Here is a 23,901-nt window from a genome sequence, read left to right on the forward strand (position 1 = left end):
ATGCCAGCCATATGACTTAGCGTCTACAGACAACGCCAGCTCTTTGGCTTAGAAATGGAGATAAGCACCAACCCCCAGAGTCGGACACGACTAGACTTAATGTTGAGGGGAAACCTTTACCATTACCTTTTAAGCAAAGGATGGAAATGAACTTGTCTGCATACTAGCATATCATTCTGCCAACACTTTATTAGGGTGCATTTCAAATGAGCATTACAGGATGCATACAGAAATATCTCTGTACTTGCAGCTATAATGATTTATCTTTCCGCTTTTCATGAAGGAGTCATGGCTTTTGTTTAATTATGTAAAAATTTATCAGCACAATGCAAAATATTGAGCACCCGTTGGCAGCCGCATGCTATTTTCCACAGGAGTGTCCAATTCTATATTGGTTTATTTAGCTACAAGTTCAGTTGACTTCAGTATGAGTTATTCTTATGTAAAATGGCTGGAAAACTTACTTTTTAGATTTCCTCGCTCAGCATGGCTAGTATATTCAGGAAGCTGTAGTCCAAAAGGTACATTTATGCAAGTTCTGGTACTCTTTATAATATTCCAGCCTTAAACACATGCTCTTCAAAACCAATGAGATGATGATGTGTTCATCTTTAACAAAATAATTCTCTAGATTTTTATTTTCTAGATTGTAACCAAAAGCTTTCTGCTTTAATGACAGTGCAATATAAAGAACTGAGGGGAAAAATGACCAACCAATAATAGATGGGACTGTTTTTTCAAAGGTACGTTGGAAAGCGGCCAAATTCCTGTACGTATATTCCACACATGAAAATGATGTATTTCCTTTGTATCTATTATAGTGATTGTAACATAGGTGAGAGGCATGACACTAAAATTGAGCAAAGCACAAAAAGACAGTAGAGGTTGAGTATTCCTTATTAAAAATGCTTGGGGCCAGAAGGATTTTAGTTTTTTTCCCACTTTTCATGTCCATATGCAAATTTGCATATACATAGTGCGATATGGTGGAGGTGGGACATTTATGCTTCATTTGCACCTTATTCAGTCGGTTCTCCATATCCACTAATTCTGTCTCCAAATCTTGAAAATATACATTAAAAAAATCCCCAAATGCAAAGACTGGATTTTGGCATTTTATAAAGGGACACAATTTACTATAATGGTATTTGAGCTTCCACAAATGTTGGTATCCACAAGGCTCCTTGAACCAAATCCTGAGGGATACCAAGGGCTCACCGTTCACATAGCCTGACAGTAATTTCAGGCACTATATGTTAAATATTTTTTGTGCATGAAACAAACTTTGTGTACATTCAACCATCAGAAAGCAAATGTGCCACCATCGCAGCCACACGTGATTTTTTTTTAGATTTTGGGGCATTTTGGATTTCCAGATAAGGGATACTCTACCTGTACACACATTTTATGAAGAAGGAAAGAGGAAGAAAAAGAGACAAAAGATAAGCTAACTGGGACAATTAACTTAGGCTGCAATTCTAGCTACATATATTTTGGCAGAAGTGACCGTGAATGCAATGATATAATATATTGTATGTATATATACTTGTAAACCGCCCTGAGTCCCCTTCGGGGTGAGATGGGCGGGATATAAATGTTGCAAATTAAAAAAAAGAGATTACAGTGTTCTCTCATTTATCGTGGGGGTTAGTTTCCAGGACCACCCGCAATAAGTGAAAATCCGTGAAGTAGGGACACTATATTTATTTTAATATGTATACATTATTTTAGTAGTTATACACTATTTTAAGTCTTTATCAACCAACTGTTGTTGATAAATTGCCTCCTTCTCCTCCTGTTGCCGCTCGGGCTCCTTTTCTCTCCCTTCAGCCTCTCCTTCCTCCCTTCCTTAGGCTGTAAATTGTAATTTTTTATGAAAAAATTAAAAAAATTCACGAATCCACAAAAAGTGAACCACGAAGTAGTGAGGGAACACTGTATATATTACAGTGACATTTATTATTGTGGAAACATGTAGAGAACTGAGCTCTAAACCCCCAAGGAAGACTTTACAATGTGACACGAAAGAAGCATTTCTAGGGTTCCAAATTTTGCAAAATGCTTCCTAGTCTTGTTCACTTAGGAGATGTATGATAGAAAATAATTTAAATGAGTTTATAGTTCTTTTTCAAATACAACGCTAAACAGTGGTTTAGGATAATGAGAAAGAACCTTGTAGGCAGTGCAGACAAAGGATATAAAATCTGGTATCTGAGTTACAGATCTACAATGAATAGCCACTAAATAGGGATGTTTCGAGTATGTATTACATAATCATGTTTGTACTGTGTACCTTCATAAGGAAGAACCAGAACAAGTTCCAGCAATACATATTTGTGGCATGTACATGAATTTAAGACTGATTTCTGTGTCATTGGTTTGGCAGAAATATAGGTTATTTGCTATAATTGGGATGTGTTGAGTAACCCGAGAACAAAAATGAAATTGCTCAAGGTCCAAAATTTGCAACACAGTATCAAAGTAGACTTGTGCATTTCTGGAAAGCTCTGTTATCATGATACAAAAGTAACTTGCTTTCTGAAATCAGATTGCATCCTGAACATATATTTAAATTTGGAATATATATTTACTCTATCATAGAGCTGAAGCTTAAAACAATCTGAATTTTAGACTGTCTGAACTTTGGGAAACCATGGTTACTCTAACTCTGGTTTGTTCAAACACACAAATATCAATTCTTGATTGCTACATAAAACCTAGTTCAAGCTAACTAGGATTTGCTCAGTTTGTAACTGGATTCTCTGGTTGGTTTAATAGTGGAAATGGGTATTCAAACTTCTCACGGTTGTGCTAGTGGAGCAAGGAAGGGGGAAGAGTCTATGAAGTCAAGCCACACTGCTTCCCAGGCACATTATTATAACAATGCTTTAGCATTATATTCAAACAGGGCCAAAACATTCAGTGAGATCATGTAACTGTACACATGATTGCAGCCTTAAAACATTCCCTTCCTGTATTTAATCGTTCTTGTTATATATTACAAATATTTCTTATAAACCATATGGGTATGAAACATCCTGAATTTAGAGAAAATGACTGAACAAAAGGTCCCAACAGTTAAGTAAAAATGTTTGTGAATGGGTTTTCCTAAACATTGCATTTTAACTTTACTTGCGTATTGTCTTTTTAGCTAAAGGTTGACAGTAGTATTAAAAGAGGCACCAAACAAGTTAAGATGTAAGAGAAAACATGGCAAAGGCTTAGTTAAAACAGTTCTGTAAAACGAAAGCATATTAGAGAACAATAAATATACATGCAGAATTTACACACCGTGTCTTTAGGGTGGCCCAATAAGTAGAAATATGGGGAACCATGCTTGTCACTTTTCATGCACATGGAGAGGCTGGAAGGTACCATTCCTAAAGGAAGGGGAGGAACAGCCTAGGACCAATCATTAGAATTAACAGAACCAGTGACATAAGACATTGTTATCATCATCATCATCATTATCATTATTATTGTTATTATTATTATTGCAAAGAACACTTAGTTTATTAGAATAGCTCAGCAAGATGTTTAGAAGCAATAGCCTGTGTCATACGCTCTAAAACAGATCAGACAAAAAGGCATGCAGAAAGTTAATATTAGTGAAATAATGAACTGTCCTACATATACTCTAGAGCAGGGGTCCTCAAATTTTTTTAGTGGAGGGCCGATTCATGGTCCCTCAGATTGTTGAGGGGCCGAATTATCATTTGAAAAAAACCCCCAACAAATTCCTATGCTCACTGCACATGTCTTATTTGTAGTGCAACCCCCCCCCCAGCAACAATTATTTATTTATTTATTTATTTACTACATTTATCCCCCACCCTCTCTCACCCCGAAGGGGACTCAGAGCGGCTTACAAGTTGTATGTACATACAATACATTATATTATTAGCAGAGCACAATATTAGCATTATATATTACTACTAGCTGTGCCAGGCCACGCGTTGCTGTGGCGAAGTCTGGTGGTATGGGAAATAAAGTATTGAGGAATTGGTGGTAGTTAAGGTAAAGGGTAAAGGTTTTCCCCTGACATTAAGTCCATTATAAATGGATTATATAGCTGTGTGGAAGGGCCTTGAGTCTGCACTGCCATATAATCCAGTTAAAATCAGATAATCTGTATTTTATAGGCAGTGTGGAAGAAGCCTAAGTGAGGCCTAACTCTGCCTGTCCCCTGGGCTGAGTGGGTTCCTAGGACACCAAGTGGGCGGAGCTTAGCCTAACTGGCAGCAATTGGATAAAGACAATTATTCTTCTCCCTCTAATTAGAACTTTATTTGTCTTTTCTTTTTGTTGTATGAACGTAGAGGCATGGATGAGGGGTTGTGCTGCCAAGTTTAGTGTTTCTGGAATGTGTAGTTTTGTTGTTTTGTCCTAGGCCGAAATTTCATTACCCTTTTATATATATAGATATTGTACTATACCATTATACTGTAATATTATTAGTAATATTACATTTAATATATAATTAATATTATTATATTATACAATATTACTATATTGTATTATTATTATTAGCCACCCTGAGTCCCCTATTGGGTGAGAAGGGTGCAGTCGAAATACTGTAATAAATAAATAAATAAATAAATATTATATTGCATTACATTATAATATTATTATCAATATTATATGTATACACAATGTATTATATTATTACTATATCATTCATTTACAATATTTCATTTAGAATATTGGTAAATGAAAGAACAATACAATATTTAAAAATAAAAATAATTTTAACCAACATACTGTAAACTTATCAGGATTTCAGTGGGAAGTGAAGGCCTGCTTCTGGCCAATCAAGTAGGATTGTTGTTGTTGTGCCTTCAAGTCATTTCAGACTCTGGGCGAGCCGAAGTCTAAAACTGAGGGCGGGGGCCAGGTCAATGGCCTTGGAGGGCCGCATCTGGCCCCCGGGCCTTAGTTTGGGGACCCCTGCTCTAGAGAGTTATGGATACATTCTGAGTTGCTTGCAAAAGACATCCCAAGGCATTGAAATAAATATTCAATATGTCGGAAGTCAATATATTCATATGAAAAGATAACAGTTCTGTCCTCTATTCAAACAAGGAACCTGAAAATTCACTGTAGTTTGACTGTTATTGATTTGCCTGATTCTAAATGTGTTCACTGTGGACAGACACAGATAAAGAACCATAGAGGGCATGGGAGCTTTTTGGGGAGAGAGCTACCAGTGATTATCCAGAATTCACAGCTAATACAATCTCTATTTATGTATCAACTCTCACCTCCTTCCTAGGTCTTCCATCTTTAGGCCCTAGCTATGAACATCTTCTCAAACAAACAAATCTGGGCAAGGTCTGGCATGCTGTATAATGAAAACCATGATGGTACGGATTTATTATTATTATTATTATTATTATTATTATTATTATTATTATTATTATTATTGAGATTGTCCCCTGTCCCCTGTTTTTGATTGTCCTTACATACCTCTGGAACCACTTCCAGAGTTTAACTTTTATCCTCTGTATGTCCAGTTGTTATTGCATTGTTTTAACTGATTGTTGTTATTGTTTATGTTTTATGTATTTAGTATGCTTAATTTTACTGGTTGTATTTTAATCTGTTGTCGTCTGGGCTAGTCCTCATGTGAGCCCCCCCCTCCCCCCCCCTCCCCCCGGGGAGATGGTGGCGGGATACAAAAATAATAATAATAATAATAATAATAATAATAATAATAATAATAATAATTACGGAGCAATCTGATGTGACAGAGAAAGCCCTGTGCCAAGGAGAAGAAGAGGGGCATCAAGTTGTCTTGATAGTGGTCTGTCTGTGTTTAGAGAAAGATCATACTTAATGCCACAGGGCTTCTTGTTATACATCTTTTTAATAGTTTGGGGATTTTCCTGAATCCATTCTTAGACCTCAGTGCCCAGGGCTATGTATTGATTTATTTTGAAATTTTATGAAACAAGCCTTCATCCAGAAAAAAAATCATTGTAGGAATTAAATGCACACACATGTAATTCAAACATGTAAAATGATCAAAACAAGGTCAGATCTGAAACTTGGGAGGCAAAAAATGTTCCTAAAAAACACATTTTTCCCAGTGCCTAGGAAAATAAAAAGTGCTGAGTACAAAACAATGAATGGGTAAGGTTGTTGTATGTTTTCCGGGCTGTATGACCATGTTCCAGAAGTATTCTCTCCTGACGTTTTGCCCACATCTATGGCAGGCATCCTCAGAGGTTGTGGGGTAACCTCTGAGGATGCCTACCATAGATGTGGGCGAAACGTCAGGAGAGAATACTTCTGGAACATGGCCATACAGCCCGTAAAACATACAACAACCCTGTGATCCCGGCCATTAAAACCTTCAACAACACAATGGATGGGTACTTTGAACATGCTCTTTGTGGTGCTGCCTTTCGAGACTGTTCAGCAAGTTCAAAGCACTGTGGCCTGTCTGTTTTGAGGAGCTAGATATAGGAAGCACACGATGTCTAGGTTAAAACAGCTATACTGGTTTCTCGTCTATTTCTGGACTGGTCAAAGTGTGGGTTATGGCCTACTGAGAAATTGTATAGTGACCGTAGTGCTGTAGGTAATGCACATTAATTCTATCTATAAAAACATTTGTGTGCCAGCTACTCTGGGCAACTGAACAGAAAGAGCCTTCATTTACTTTCAGGCAGTCAAAACAGACTTCATAGCACCTTAACAGATCCTGACATGTTTATATTCAGACATACCTAAAAACAAATTCCACAACCTCTCTAAACAATTTGTGCCTTCCGTTGATTTGATCATCGAGCCCCTTTTTAAAGGTCCTAATCACATGTTTAGTCTTTACATGGAAAAGTCACCGTTAGAGTTTTGTTAATATTTCAGGACTGACATGTGATGGTGGAAATTGACATTTACTATTGGAAAAAAATCTAGTTTTCACTGGGTTGCTACATTGCAAATTTAAGGCTGCACTTTAAAAAAACAACAACCCAGCAATATAAATTGACTGTATTCACTGCACTTTTTGCTCTGGCTTCTAGAGATGTGTGCTGTTTTCAGATACATTTTTATGAGCTCTTCAATCCCCTCACATCATTCCTGAGAACATTACCTGGATGTGGAAATCAAAGCTGTTTGTTGCATTCCCACACCTTTAAAAACCTCTGTAAGTCATTATTTTTAAAATTGCTTGCCATTTCATGAGTTAAAATGCACAAATGCTATACACAAATGCCATTTTCATTCTGCACAAAACTGAATTTTAGCATTATATTTAGCTAGCATGGGACTAAAACTAATTTTTTTGGTTCTGGGCTCTCTTTTTATTTCCTGATCAGTCTCTGAGTCTTTAATTAAGGCGTTTTGCAATGCCACGAGTCTCAGAAGCCTTCTTGTTAGGCAGAAAATTGAACTACCTTCTGAAAAACAAGATAAGAAATTCAAGAAGGAAAGCTGAGTACCAAAATGAAATGAAATTTTGGGAGTCAGAAATTAAATCTTCATGTTGAATTTTAAGTGCATCTTGACGAATTGGGAAGCAGGCCGTGACTTCAAAGAGAGGCAAGGCAAGTAAATGGCCTTGATTATGTTTCTTTTCCAAATGCGGAGTTTGTTCTCACTTTTAAAAAATCAAAAACAACTATGAAAGAATTCATGGGATCTGATCTGGATGTATTTTGTTTCGCTTTAGATGTAAGGGCAAGTTCACGCACATTAAACTACGATCCATAGTTTTGCTAAAAAGATTCTTCCAGTCTTGTGTGTCCTCTCTCCAGACCTGTGCTGTGTGCAAAAAAGTCATTTATCCCTATATGCACGTAGAAGTCATTTCACCAAACGGATTGAGTATACAGTGTGCCAAGGCTTCAAATACTTAAATATGTCTTTAAGCAATTTTCCTACTGCTCATGGGTGCAGTTGGGTTTGGAGACTGTAGCCAATATTATTTTTATCACTATTTTTTTTGGAGAAGTGGGGTATGTCCCATTCAGATATTAGATGGTATATCCTTCCACAATGGCATCTCAGAACAATAGGAATTTCCTTTACTCATAGAGATGCCAAAAATATTTGGGAATCTTCTGTCAACACTTTGGGACCATTTCCAAAGGTGCTGAGGTAGTGTAATGGGTTAAAACCTTGTGCTGTTGAACTGCTGACTTGAAGGTTAGCAGTTCAAATATGTGGGACAGGGTGAGCTCTCGTGGTTAGCCCTAGCACCTGCAAACCTAGCAGTTCAAAAACATGCAAATGTGAGTAGATGAATAGGTACCGCCTTGGCGGAAAGGCAAAAAAAACAAAAACACTCCATGCAGTCATGGCAGCCACATGACTACGAGGTGTCTACGGACAATGCAGACTCCTCGGCTTGGAAATGGAGTTGAGCATCTCCCCCAGAGCTCGAGAAGAGCACCACCTCCAGTGTCAGAAAATAAAGGATAAGTCTTTGCTTTTGTCTGTGTATTTACGTTTTATTGTAACAAGGTGTTAAGGATTCCTCTTCTTCAGAAGAGGAAGGGGAGCAGGAAAGTGTTCATGAATCAGAGGGGGAGTTGGAATCTGAGGAGATTTTGCAAGTACCCACATTTCAGGAGAGGTGAAAGGAAACAGAGCAGACATCGTTCAGCTAGAATAGCTGGCAGAAATGCCCTAGCAGCTGTGAGGGGACTCAGGGCTATAAAGCAGAAGCAGGTGCAGCCAGCTCTTGCTGGTAACAAACTAACTCTTCGCTCCCCTTATGGCTGCTTCAAGTCTGCATCTGGGAAACTGCTCCTAAGGATTTATTGCTGTTTCTTTTGTCTGAAGTAAGACTGCTATTTGATTTGGGAATTTATCAGAGACTAAGAACTGTGCTTGCCCTAAGACTTCCTTGCTTCATTTTGCATTATTCTACTGAGTGTGCTGTACTTTATGTTTTGTGGAAGTAAAGCAATTTTCATTTACTTATCACAGTGTTTTAAGGCTGCTCTTGAAAGACAAAACAGGACACAAGGCACTGAATGCTTGCCTGTGTCTGTTTCTATGCTGCAACTTGTTCCCCTGGGGAGAAGGGTGGAATATATAAAAATTATTATTATTATTATTATTATTATTATTATTATTATTATTATTATTATTATTTCCTTAATAACAGAATCTTTTCATTCTTCCCACATCAATCAAGTATCTCCAGAGACATGGGGATTATTCTTTGTATTAATTGCACATAAAAAAATCTCTCTCAGTGTATCACCACTAAGGAATTGTTGGGGATTTTCAGTTAGTCAAATTAATTTCTAACAAGCCCACTCTCACATCTCTTGGACATGAACCTTGGAATTCATAGTGTGGCTTTTAAATGAACCCACAAACAAATGCAAGTGGAGAAAGTTGCTTCTGGACTGATTATTTATCCAACTTTTCCAGGAATTGATTATTTATCCAACCTTTCCAACAAATTCTGGCACTGCATGAACGCAACGTTTCATTCAAAACTCTCCCCATGATTGTCAGATACTAGGTTAGAATCAATCCTTAATGAAACAAAATGACCTGTATCCAAAAGCAACTTTCCTGTTTCTTCTGTTTGAATATCTTTTGTTTGATCGCCATCTGAGACCAAACCTGTCAGGTACAGGGTTATATACATGCACAGGAGATTCCCAGCTTCTGAAATGGCTGATACAATCCTTTATTTCTTCTCAAGCTGACAAGCTGGGCAATGTTTTCAAGCCTTTTCGTCTAATTTGTATGAGCTCTATTTTATTTGCTATTTTGTGACATTGCTGAATTTTTTTTTGATTTATATAAAGTTTGTGCCTTTTAGGGGGAAAAGAAACCGAAGTCTGATACATTTCAGCAAGGTTTCCATTTCAGAATGGTTTAATACTTCACCAGCACACTATATGAATAAAATCTGCTCTAGGGAATTCAGTGCCACCAGCATATCTGAAATACTGAGATCAGAGCTTAGAAAAGTTACTGTTTGGGCTACAACTCCCCAAATCCCCCAGCACTGGCCACTGATAGTAGTTTTTTCAAGCTCTGACAGCATTATTGAACTTCTATAAAATGAGATATCACTGATAAAATATTTTAAAAGTTTAAATTCATTGGGTTAAATAATGCACTACTGAATATATAAATCTAATCTAAATATAATGCAATCCAGTCTTGTAGCAGATGCTTATGAAACATACTCTTAATTGGATTAAGCAAGAAATTTCATATGGCATCCTGCTGATAAATTAGGATGGTGTAAATTGGCGTTAGGATATTGCATCTCACTTTTTGTTGTTGTTGTTGTTGTGAGCTGCCCCAAGTCCTTGTGGAGAGGGGGCGGGATATAAATAGTTTATTATTCATACCTCACAACCTCTGAGGATGCCTGCCATAGATGTGGGCGAAACGTCAGGAGAGAATACTTCTGGAACATGGCCACACAGCCCGAAAGACATAGAACAACCCCAAGTTTATTATTATTTATTATACTTTTTGCTGACGAAGAGACTAGAATTCACTACCAACCATGCAATGACCAAAATGGTTAGCACAGCAAAAAGTGGTGGTGGTTGATAGTGAACAAGTATTTAGCTATTTTCCTGTAGCTGGATGTGGAAGAATAATATCGTCTGCAGGTACTTCCAGAGGAACCCTGGAGATCCTTCCAGATGCTTGTCACTGCATTTATCTATAGGAAAACAATTGTCTACTGCTCTCCATCAAGCTGGAGGTGGCCAGATTTTGACTGGAGCAATATCTTCTGATGCAGGGTTGTAGTACGATTTTGTTATCAATCAAAAGTTCTCTTTCTCACTTGGAATTAGCCAACTTAAGTGATCTTTTGTTTCCCCAGGACCTACTCTTTCAGTGCAATGGTTGAGGGTTCTTCTGCCCACTTTTTCCGGCTACTGGTTGTTGATTTCGGTTGATTATGTATTTTTATGAAGATTTTACTTTTCTGGTTTTCATTTTTTAAATTATATTGTTTATTTGTTAAATGTTTTTAATTGTGTTTTACCTTGTAATCCTTATTTATGTTGGGTTTGGTCCCCATGTAAGCCACCCCGAGTCCTTTCGGGGAGATGGTGGTGGGATATAAGAATAAAGTTGTTGTTGTTGTTGTTGATGTTGTTGTTGTTGTTGTTGTCATTATTTGTCTGTGTTTCCACTGATTTATTCTCAGAAAGCCTGGGAAAGTATCTAGTCTTCTATCAATCATAGCAAGGTAAAAAAAAACAAAAACCCTGCATTTCTGAGCTGGTCAAAATACTATTTCCCAGAATCACTCAATAATCATGCTGGTTGATTTGGGAGCCATACTCCAAAAAACTTTCAGAATCTACAGCCTCCCAGGTAACAATTCAGTTAAGACCCAAGGCATTTTTAGTGAAGTTGTGGAATTTCTTTCACTGAAGTTTATCCTCCAGATTTTGATAAATACTGATCAGGAATGGTTTCAGGACCAGTGAAGAAGGGATCCATATATTCTTTGGCAGATGTTGTATGTACAGTAGAGTCTCACTTATCCAACATAAACAGGCCAGCAGAATGTTGGATAAGTGAATATGTTGGATAATAAGGAGGGATTAAGGAAAAGCCTATTAAACATCAAATGAGGTTATGATTTTACAAATGAAGCACCAACACATCATGTTAGACAACAAATTTGGCAGAAAGAGTAGTTCAATACGCAGTAATGCTATGTAGTAATTACTGTATTTATGAATTTAGCACCAAAATATCACGATATATTGAAAACATTGACTACAAAAATGCATTGGATAATCCAGAATGTTGGATAAGCGAGTGTTGGATAAATGAGACTCTACTGTATTTTCAAGTCAGAATGCTGAGAGAAGATAGCCAAACTAATAATACGTGTTGAAGGCTTTTACGGCCAGAATCACAGGATTGTTGTGAGTTTTCCGGGCTGTATGGCCATGTTCCAGAAGCATTCTCTCCTGATGTTTCGCCCACATCTATGACAGGCATCCTCAGAGGCTGTGAGGTGTATAGAGTCTGGAAAACTCACAACAACCCTAATATTATATAGCTTTAATTTTTTTCTACGTTAACACAAAAACATTTTGAAAGTAAGACTTTGCTACAATGCTGAAAATGACAATCTGTTTTCTTTCTTACACATTTCTGAAATTCTAATTGAACTCTGGACGTTACTTTTAAATTTTAAAATGTAAAGAAATAATGGAAGGTAATAGATTGTATCCATATATCATGTATCAAAGAAACTCCTACATTCTAATTGAGTACACTTCTTTAAGACTCATTGAAACATTACTTTTAAAAAGTAGTTCTAGTGTCTGTACTGGAAGAAAGTATAAATGACTGATTGCATTACACCATGTTAAACTACTGCTATTCCCTTTTATACCATTATATATATGATTGCATTCCTCCTTTTTTACATCACAACAACAATAAAATCAAACGCAGTCCAGCCCTCAAAATAAAAACCATAATAGCAGCAGCAAACCCTTAAATAATTCAAAACATGTATTAAATTATTAATGCATATTTTCAGTATATACTCTGTAAATCTCCCATCATGAAAAGACTTGTAAATATTTGATTCTTAGAAAAGTTTTTCAATAAAAAATGACCTATTGAACTACGTATTCTTCCCACCCATTTACCCAAATGTATATACCGATCCTTTTTGTTTATGACAAAGCCATGTGAAAATCAGTCAGACGACATTCCAATGGAAAACACGGCATCTTTTATCAGAGATTTCAAGTTGTGAATTTATTTGGGCGTGAGGGTCTTGGGATCACTACAGTTGAAAGTAAAGCAACTGTACATCTGCTGCACCTAGGCAGATGTCATTTAACTACTAAACTATTATAACACTAGCTAAGCCCGGCCACGCGTTGCTGTGGCGTTGTTGAGAACTTGTTGAGGTAGTGGTGGTATTGAATGTCTGTTGTATGGTTGTCTTTATGTTTAGTATGCATTTGGTTGTTTGTGTACTGTGAAAGTTATGAGGGTAGAGGGGGTCTATGTCTCTGTGTAGTATAGTATTTATACGTTGTCCATGTGTTGGGAATGCTTGGATTGTGTCCTGCTGCATAGTAGAAAGGGTTGGGCTGGATGGCCCTTAGAGGTCTCTCCAAACTCTTGTGCCTGTCCCCTGGGATGAGTGCGTTGCTAGGAGACCAAGTGGGTGGAGCTTAGCCCTGTAACTGGCAGCAATCGGATAACAACAATTATTCCTCTCCCTCTAATTAGGAGTTTATTTTTCTTTTTATTGTTGTATCAACCTAGAGCCATGGATGATGGGTTGTGTTGTCAAATTTCGAGGTTGGGGGGCCTGTAGTTTTGTTGTTTTGTCCGCTGCCCTGATGCCATCACTTTTTTATATATATAGATATACCTCCATGTTGATTTGAGGTGATCACAAAAGATGCATAGCATTGAATGGGCTCAGTTCAATTGCATCTGTTTGCCTGTGAAACAGGCGCCACCAGAAGAAGGAATTTCCTTTTCCTCATCCCCTTGTGATGTGTGCTGGGGAAAGTATTTAATTTCACTGTACAATGTACAATGACAGTAAAGTTATTCTATTCTATTCTACTTGCTGAGGCCCCTCCCAAGCAGACTGAAAATGGTGTAGGGGAGAAGAAGGGGAAATCCAATTGTACAATGTTGGAAGAATATCTAAGCCTCCAAAGTAAAACGAAGAAGCTGCAAAGGAGCCAATAATAAAAAAAGTGAAAACCCACCATATTCCGGGACCTGTCCGGTTCCACGTTTCAATAGCAACCGTACTCTCCTGCCGCCAGATTTGATTAGTTCTATTGCTCTGGCGTGCGTCATGTCCCTTGTGCTCTCCCCGTTAATTTCAATTATTTGATCTCCCACCTGCCAGATTAAAAACAAAAGACAGAGATGCCAAGTTAAACAAACGCAAATGGAGCATTTCATTTTGCATACATCAACACATAACGAGCATCCAGATATGCTTGCGACACAGCATCAGTTTTAATACCCCTTGACTGCAGATCTTAATATAAAATTGGCTCCTTCCTTATGTAAAGGGCCAGTTTGCTCCCTGAGGCAGAACATCAAAAGGCAAGGTGCTCAGTAACCAACCATAACAAAGTGATTTTGCACTTAGGGCAGAAAATAGCAAAAATGTCCTTACTGACAGTATAAATGCAATAACAATTCAAACAATTGCTATTACTACTTCAAACAAAAACAACAGCAGCAATCATATGAAACTTAAATATTGGGTATACGAGAGGTTTATGATTATATGAGAGGTTCATGTGGCACCCAAGTGCTTCTCAGCCCCACTACTTCTGAATTTTATTTATTTTTTAAATCCCATCTCCTCAAATTCCCCAGGGCAACTTCTAGTTTTCTTCCTAGTCAAATAAAGCTACACCGGGTCTAAAACAGCAAAAGGAATGAAAAATTGAAAATATTTTGAGGGTGGATTAATTCTCCTTGTGGAGAGAAAAAGATGAGTATAAAGACACATAATAGTAACATAACAATAATATAGTGGTTTCATACACACAAAAGGCAGCCAGACAATAGCTTACAGTGAACAGAGACAATTATACTCTGGAGTGTTGTTGTATGTCTTTCGGGCTGTGTGGCCATGTTCCAGAAGTATTCTCTCCTGACGTTTCGCCCACATCTATGGCAGGCAATATATTCTTTCCTTTCCTTACTTAGTTTATCCATACCTCACAACCTCTGAGGATGCCTGCCATAGATGTGGGCGAAACGTCAGGAGAGAATACTTCTGGAACATGGCCACACAGCCCGAAAGACATACAACAACCCTGTGATCCCGGCCATGAAAGCCTTCGACAACACATTATACTCTGGAGTCTCTGTATACTTGGAACAAAGATATTGCACAAGGAGACATCACATTCCTTCTTCCACAATGTTTTTGAAAATACTTAGTTGCTCTAACTGGGCATTGTTGGCAATATACTACAATCTACACAGGATACTGGTCCAAATGTCCTGCCTGCAGTGGTCACCTCAATATCAGGGCTAGCTTCAATACATACTGAGAAAGAAGAAGGTAACACAACACATAGTCATATCTTAGGGACATCTATCTGCTTTCCTTAGTCCTTAAGTCCTCCTTTGTTTGAATTGTCACTTGTACAGGAAACAAGGAGAAAAATTAATCTTCTCGATACACTGGGAATTTTGAGAATATTCAATATATGGAAGACAGCCACCTTCCACATTCAGAGGCTGCTTCATACTATAATAATTGACTAGTTTACCCAGGAATCACAAACAATCCAGTCTTAAGCTGAGGATCCCAGTGGCATTCCTGGGTCTGAGGACTTTTAGTGGCACTATCAGAGCAGACATCCAGATCACTGGCCAGGAATAATCCATGGGGATGGAGAGTGATCTTCAGCCCTGAATTAGCTGGGATGAGCCAGTGACTATTTTTGACAAGTAACATTTAAAAGGGTCAGTGTGGTGTAAAGGTTTGAGAGCTGGACTAGGAGTATAATTAATGCAGCTTGAAATCACTTTAACTGCCACGGCTCAATACTATGGAATCATGGGAGTTATCGTTTTATGAGGTCTTTAGCCTTCTCTACCAAAGTGTGCTGGTACCTCACCAAATTACAACTGCCAGGATTCCATAGTATTGAATCATGACACTTAAAATGCAGTCAACCCGCATTAATTCTGCAGTGTAGATGCACCCTAGGTCTCTGGGAGACCAGGGCTCAAACTGCAGCTCAGGTGTGGAAACCCACTGGATGATCTTGGGAAAATACTCTCTCTTTGCTTCTGAAGAAGAGAACACGAAGCATCTTTTGAATAACTCTTTCTAAGAAAATCCTTGGATAAGACTTCTATAAGTCAGAATAGACCTGATGGCACATAACAGTAACAACAAGAAAACAATTGAATAGTATTTCTAAAGTCAAAGTGAACTTCAAAGTGAACTTAAAGTAATGTTGCTCTCTCCTCCTGTACAATTTGTTCATGGGAAGCTGATTTGCAAACCTCTTGAGTCAATTTTTTTTTTAAATTTTTTTTTTTAGCGCTCACTTTGTTGCCTAAATATCCATTCTTTTGCTTTTGATTGTATTTACATAGTCATGGGTTTTCTTGCCCCTTCATCTGGTCCTTGAATATGCCAAGTTTGCCTCCTCGGAGGTGTAATTTGGTGTGGCTCCAGACTTGGCAGAGAAGACTAAAGTCTTTGTGAAACTGCAGCTCCCATGATTTCATAGCACTGAGCCACGGCAGTTGAAATGATATCAAAATGCATTAATTCTGCAGTGTGGATGCAGCCAAAGAGGCACTGCTCGAGAGTTCAATGTAAAGTGATTCACAATCCCTTTCAAATGTGTAACTCCTGACTCTAAGAATGTATGCAGTCCCTGGAAGAAAACTTCTGACAATAAAATCTGATGGCAATGATGACTGATGAAGTGTTTTGGTGGAAGCTAGAATGGGCCAAAATGTATAGGTGGAAAGTAGAGAATACATCTTTTTCTCTCCCCATCCTAAAGACTGGCTATAGAGTGAGAAAAAAGCAATTGTGTGTCATTAGCTGTGGCAGGCAGTCTGTGATGGATTCAGTTTGAGAAGGAAAAACATAGTAAGCCTTGTTCCCTGTGAAAAATTATACTGGGATATGTGTTTCCCTAAATATCTAGTGGTGAGAAGAAATTTGATGATTCCATGTATCCTTATTGCATGCTTAGGCTTAATAAAGGTAAAGGCAAAGGTTCCCCCTTACGTTAAATCCAGTCATGTCTGACTCTGGGGGTTGGTGCTCATCTCCATTTCTAAGCCAAAGAGCCGGCGTTGTCTGTAGACACCTCCAAGGTCATAATATCTTAATATCTGTGTGTAAATAAATCTTATATAATAGATGTATCATGAGTCCCTAGTGACCTGTTTTTAGGGAACAGGTCCCTAGGTATGCCCTTCTTTTTAGGCTCTCCTGGGTTTAAAATGCTCTGGGGAGCAGATAATATGGTGTAATTTTGGCATATTCCCATGAGACCCTATGGTGGCTCTCCAGTGTCCAACATATGCCCATCCCTAGATAGGGAGATGATAGATTGATAGCTAGATGAAAAGGAAAAAAAGGGGAGAAGATGGAGTTCAGATGGCTGAGATGTGTGTATGTGTGTGTAAACTGACTTCAGATATTCGTCTAAACTTTAAGGACATGGTGCTGAAACCTAACCTAATATACTGTAGAGTCTCACTTATCCAACATAAATGGGCCGGCAGAATGTTGGATAAGCGAATATGTTGGATAATAAGGAGAGATTAAGGAGAAGCCTATTAAACATTAAATTAGGTTATGATTTTACAAATTAAGCACCAAAACATCACGTTTAACAACAAATTTGACAGAAAAAGTCATTCAATATGCAGTAACGCTACATAATAATTACTGTATTTATGAATTTAGCACCAAAATATCATGCTGTATTGAAAACATTGACTACAAAAAATGCATTGGATAATCCAGAATGTTAGATAAGCGAATGTTGGATAAGTGAGACTCTACTGTATACATACAGAGAGATTTGTGAATATATAAAGCACAGAATGGGAGAGAAATAATGCACATATTTATTTTGGTCATTTTCTTTCTAGTCTGTGAGAATTCAAGGGTTTCTGCACATTTTCTGAGTGCCATTTTCTACTTTGGAACTTTTCTGGAGGAAATTCATTTGCACAAAAATACACAAACCTGTTCTGCCCTGGGCAGAAATCATATATTCAGCACAAAATATATCAATACCTGTACATAAATCTTGGTTTCTGCACAGAAACTACATTCAGAAAAATTACATGTGGTTCTTGGGCACATGAATACACATCTTTATTATTTAAACTTTAAGCAATTTGTGTAGAAGTTGGAATTTAGAAGCATGCAGATTCTTGCACAGCTGTACCATAGTTTTCCTATGCGTCTTCTGTGCAAAAAACCATTGTTGCACAGATATCACAAAATGTACATTTTCTGTCTCCAAAACCAGGAAAACTGTGCAAAGTTTTGTGCAAACAAAGTTTTGTGCAAACAAAACTTCCCCAGTGAAATTCCTAAGGCAAAATATGCCTCTTTTGTTGTTGAGTATGCAGATATTAACATTAATTCTCATCCCTTGTGTATACAGAGAGAAGAGAGGGAAATTTGTCAACTAATTATTCATGGAAGAAAGATGTCATGAACGTGAGTTGCTCTCGCTCTCTCTTAACTTCCACACAATTCATCTTCAGCAAGGTCACAAACTGCATCCCTTCTGCTGCAGACAGACACACACACACCCTTTGCTCATGGCTGCAACCTAAGTGTTGTTTTGCTTGACAGACATTTAGAAGCTTCTCCCCAAGAGTGATCCTCTTCATTTGTCAAACAAGTCCAGACTGTGAAGAATCGACAATGCCACACAATGGCTCCCCAGGCCCCATAGCTCAGTTGTCACTTGTTAGGCCAAGGGTTATCACTCACACAGGCAAGTGAATGTGCAGTCAGTCAAAGAAGTGTAGTATCAACAGAACAACAGGATGCTCGTCAACATTTCCCACTCTAGCTAAATAAAACTTCAATTCCTTTGGCTGGGACATTTGATCACTGTGGTACAAAGTGATGGATAACTTAAGTAAGATTTTTTTTCAAGCATGGTACAGCTGCTGGAGAGGAGAACACATGGCTGAGCAAATTAAATAAAAACACAGCTATCAAGAGAAGAGCAACACATTTGCCTTGCAACAGTTGAATGTGAGTAAAGCGCTCTTTGCCAACACAGAAGTTTCACTCATCCGACCACCGGTCTCCAGGAAGGCCATTTCAATGAGAATGGAAATTAGATTATATGGAGGTGGTCTCTTATAGGATAAACAAGATAAGATTTCAGATAATAAATTAGAGAAATCAGATACATCTAAGGTTCCCAGGCAAAGGAAAGCCATGTGATAGATTTGATAATTATGGGTTGACTTTCCTTCAGATTAAAAAACAATTGATCTTCAACAGCCATCCACAAGATTGTGAAAGATGGTTTCCTTACTGTAGCAGTCATTTTTGGTCAAGGAGACCATCGAAAATGGTTTCTGTGCAGTCAGTGTTCCATGCCAGTACTGGCCCCTTTTTTTGCTGTTTGGCAGATTTCTGTAAAGCTTTGTCGTAACTATTTTGGGTGGTCTCCACACATAAGGTCATAATGCAAAAAGTGGCTTTTAGACTCCATGAAGTCTAAATAATTGCTTTATTTTACTACTCCCAATGTGGGAGAAGACCTAACTATAATACACAACTTTTAACTTACAGGGATTTGAACTAGATTTTTTTAATGCAATGCATAAAGTCTACCATATTACCCAGGAATATGAGTTTACAAAAAATGTCCAGACCCTCCTAAAAAACCATAGCTTCTATGTGAAGTTTCAAGGCAGGAATACTAGATGGAGGAGGCAAGAGAATTGTTTGCCCTGAGCAGTGTTCTTGCACCAACCTTGTTTAACATGTTTAACATCAGCCACAGCCACCACTCACAAAGAGCTTTATATATGCTGATGACCTTGGCCTAACAACACAACCAAAAGACTTTGAAACAGTCGAAATACAACTTACTTATGCCCTAAAAGCTCTCTCCAGCTACTACAGAGATAATCTTCTGAAGCCTAACCCTGCCAAGACACAAGTGTCTACTTTCCACCTACATAACCGTGAAGCCAACAGGAAATTGAAAGTTACTTCGGAAGGCCAAGAGCTCAAACACTGTCCCCATCCTAAATATCTTGGTGTCACCTTAGATCGAACATTAACATTTACGAAACACCAAGCACAAAGTAGTTGTACGCAATAACATCCTGTGGAAACTTACTGGCAGTGCATTAGGGTGCAGACCCAAAATTATTGCACTGTCTGGCATAAATCTGCCCACGTAGAGCAGGTGAATATTTCACGGAATGAGACATGTAGAATAATCACAGGAGATCTCAAATCCACACCTATTGATAGACTCTAAGCTAGCTGGCATTGCCCCCCCCCCAATGTCCCATGGGAAATTGCTGCTAACTAGGAGAGAAATAAGGTTGAACACTGTGAAAGCCATCCACTGCATGGCTATCAGCCTCCTCCCAGTAGACTCAAATCAAGGAAAAGCTTCATGAGAACCACCGCTCCTCTTAATGTTCCCCAACAACAGCAAGAGTATCCCTCTGGGCAGCTAAACCAGGAAATCCCAAGTGGATGCCCCCCTCCCCAGGGTCTGCCTCCAGGGGCAAACTAAGAATGGGCAGCTTGGAAGTCCCTGAACAGATTCAGAAGTGAAGTGGGCAAATCAAAAGACAACCTCGCAAAAAACATCCCCCACTTTGTGCGACTGGAGCAGAGCAGACAACTCCGCCTCATGTACAGAGGGAGAATTGTTTGAGGCTACAGACAATAAGGTCACTGTTGCCCATTTTTGGTCAAAAGATATTTAGCCGCTTGTGCTCGCTCTATTTTATCAGTTTTATTCTTATTTACGCAATGCTTTTGACACAAAATTAAAAAATTGGATTGTGTGTCAGGCTCGTATGTGCATGGGTTGGAATATAATTTCAAGCGATGCAGGGTTGGTATGTGACTTTTCAAAACTTTTAAAAATTGAAGGCATTTGAATTGAGGAGGACACATTAGTAGAAATGTATATTTTATTAAATAGATACATTGATAGGTCATGATAGGAACACTAAATTGGCACATTAGCAGGGGTATATTAAATAAGTATGTTGGTAGGTAATAACTGGTATATTACCAGGTAGGGTGTATTATTAAATACAGTGGCCAAGTGGCCACACTTGAGTTTTTCTGTAGTTAATTTACAAAGATAAGTCCCTGCTTAACAGGCCAGTGGTTTCAAACGGGAGCATTATATACCCATAGGCAGTCCCCACAGGGCAAGATATCTTTTCCCTCATTAGAAGCACAGTCATGCAGTGTCCCAAGGACATTTCAGACTCCTGATTTTAAAAATCACCTGCTACTGTGCCCCATTGTAACAGCATCTATCCCTGAACTTAACCCCATAGCACATTTGCTGCTCTGCATGATAATTTTATTTTCCTTTCTCAGTCTCTAAAAGATTCAGCGGGGCTCAAACGAATAGGCACAAATGCTAGAAATCAATACAAAAATAAACAGAATATTTTCTATCTCTGCAGAATGCCCTGCAGAGAGAGAATATGCCCTGTCACATTCACAAATCACTTGTGCTCCTTTGATGCAATTGCAAGCTGCATCTTCATTATTCTTTTCATTGGCACTTATTGAAGGCAGGGGAGTGCTTTGCTTAAAAGAAAGAGTCATTACAGCTCAGATTAATTCAGATTCACCAGCCATGCACTAGAACAACTGAGCTATGAAATTGGGCAGCCCGTTTTGTAACAATAATGAGGAGATAATATTCCATGGGAACATCTAAGTGACATTATTATTGATAGGTTAATTATGACTAAAAGTGTACAGCTTTTAAAAACCATTAAAACAAAGAGACTGGGATGGATGCAACATTTACACATGTTTAAAAAAATACTTCTGTTTAGCAAGTAAATCATTAATGTCCTTCCTACTATGGATCAGGAGACATTTATCAGTTTTCTTTGAAATATCCCAGACAATTATGTTTATAATGATCCCGTGGCATGCTGGATTCTTTATTTCCAAGTGTTTCACTGGGTATTTGATATGGGAGACTGGCAACTATTTACGAACATTGAATCAATGGGATTTATATAACTTTCCACTTATTGCTGGGGAAAATAGAAGGAAAAAGGAAGAGGGGCCGACCAAGGGCAAGATGAATGGATGGCATCCTTGAAGTGACTGACTTGACCTTGAAGGAGTTGGGGGTGGCGATGCCCGACAGGGAGCTCTGGCGTGGCTAGTCCATGAGGTCACGAAGAGTCGGAAGCGACTGAACGAATAAACAACAACAACAACAACAACCACTTAGCTATGGATTCATTGGTTCTCCTTTGGTTGGGACTAACAGCTGTATTTAGATACAAAGTATGGTCCACATAGACCAGTGGTTCTCAACCTGTGGGTCCCCAGATGTTTTGGTAAACTGGCTGGGATTTCTGGGAGTTGTAGACCAAAACACCTGGAGACCCACAGATTGAGAACCACTGATATAGACAATTCTTCATGAAATATATATGCAGATGAATTACCTTAAAGTCTGAGGCAGACAACGTGCAGCCCTCTAGATGTTGTACTGCAACTATTACCAGCCCTAGCAGCATAGTCAATGGTAAAGGAGGGTGGGAGTTGCACTCCTGAAGAGTCACAGGTTACCCATACCTGCCCTTAATGGTTTTGACTATCAGTTAAATTCTCTAAATAACTCAGCATGGAACTAAAATCTTATGTAAAAACATATATGCTAGTGTCTAACTTGTTTATGGTTTGTACTCTCCTTCCTCAGAGAGGACACAATCACAGAAGACTCTCAAGGAAACTGGCACCACAGTTATGATCAATGTCTTGTGATAGAAAGAAAAGTCCAGACTTCTCAGGATGAAACGGACCATGGCAGGATTAGTGGGAAGAGTAGTTATTAACTGGAGCATGCATTGGCTTGGGAGAAATGCAAGTTCTTAGATGTGTTTAGTGAATTAGTAAATATAGTCAGGCAATGGTTGACTTATGATGCCTCAAAGCAATTACAATAGCCTAACTTCAAGCTGGTTGCCTGCTGTGCCATTCTTGAATGAGCAAGGCTCTGCCAACAAAAAACAGGTGCACTGCTGCTCTGCTGCACTAGAAATGAACATAATTGCTGATGCGGGTTTTCAACCTGAGTTAAGTGCAGAAATTTAATGATAAAAACAGCCCCCGATGATTGTGCACAATGGGCACTGCAGTCTGTTGTCTTCTTAATGCATTTTATAATTAAACCACTTGAAAGCAACTAATTACTCTATGGATAGTGACATCTCCTGTTTAGACATTACATGTTTGAAATCTTTTATTTTTAAATTGCATCTTTCCTGCTGACACAAAGAGGAAGCATGGGAAGCTGCGGTATTGGGAAATTTTCCTAACAGCAGAGGTCTTCCCTTGCTCCTTTCACTTCTGGATCCTTAGTTGGTCAAATATAACCTAGAAGTCCTCATTCAGTGCATTAGCTAGTGTCATTTCTCCAGCATGGAGACAACAATACTGGCCAATCGTATATGACACATTCTGAATTGTAAAACACTACCTAAACAGTAAGTATGATTACAATAGATGCATACATTTACAGTGACTTTGTGTATGCTAGGGTCATTACACTACACAGTTACAGAACTCTAATTATTCTTTAACCTCCATGGCAACATCCTATGTAATCCTGGTATTTGCATTCTAGGGAGGGATGCTTAACATTTTGATCCAGAGAGCTCTTAATAATAATAATAATAATAATAATAATAATAATAATAATAATAATAATAATAATAATAATAATGACCATCCTACTGGGATCTGCACGCATCATCCAAAAATACATCACACAGTCCTAGACACTTGGGAATAATAATAATATAATAATAATTTTATTTTTATACCCCGCCCCATCTCCCCGAAGGGACTCGGCACAGCTTACATGGGGCCAAGCCCGGTCATCAACAATATAAAAACAAGCAATAAAACAAGTCAAACAATAATAAAACAAGTCATAAAAAATCACATACAAAACATAATGATAAAATCCGGATAAGATCCAGAGGAAACTGGGCCAAAAATACTAGTTATGTTGGGAAGTGTTCGACTTGTGATTTTGTGAAACGAAATCCAGCATATCTATCTTGTTTGCTGTGTCATACAATAAAATAATAATTTTATTTTTGTATCCCACCACCATCTCCCCAAAGGGACTCGAGATGGCTTATACCCGGCACAATGTGCCT

General features: G+C 38.3%; 1 protein-coding gene and 1 long non-coding RNA gene across 22 annotated transcripts in view; one reads left to right on the forward strand and one right to left on the reverse strand.

The window, feature by feature from the left end:
• Positions 1-23,901, forward strand: part of LOC103278957 (uncharacterized) — a 94,360-nt gene that overhangs the window by 66,731 nt on the left and 3,728 nt on the right. The window contains exons 5-7 of the long non-coding RNA XR_506447.3: positions 680-743; positions 5,273-5,363; positions 18,135-18,190. This is a non-coding gene — a long non-coding RNA (uncharacterized LOC103278957). The remainder of the gene's footprint in view (positions 1-679; positions 744-5,272; positions 5,364-18,134; positions 18,191-23,901) is intronic.
• The window catches only part of magi2 (membrane associated guanylate kinase, WW and PDZ domain containing 2), a 929,612-nt gene that overhangs the window by 31,227 nt on the left and 874,484 nt on the right, over positions 1-23,901 (reverse strand). For 17 of the 21 annotated variants that reach the window (XM_062983516.1, XM_062983514.1, XM_062983518.1 and 14 more), the window contains one exon: positions 13,713-13,851. In XM_062983516.1, the coding sequence (XP_062839586.1) occupies positions 13,713-13,851 (139 nt within the window). Of the gene's footprint in view, positions 1-3,291; positions 3,403-13,712; positions 13,852-23,901 lie in introns of all 21 variants that reach the window. The other 4 variants (XM_062983531.1, XM_062983533.1, XM_062983534.1 and 1 more) reach the window with 2 other exon arrangements.

Source organism: Anolis carolinensis, chromosome 5 (genome assembly GCF_035594765.1).
Source record: "Anolis carolinensis isolate JA03-04 chromosome 5, rAnoCar3.1.pri, whole genome shotgun sequence".
In the NCBI taxonomy this organism is placed as follows: domain Eukaryota; kingdom Metazoa; phylum Chordata; class Lepidosauria; order Squamata; family Dactyloidae; genus Anolis; species Anolis carolinensis.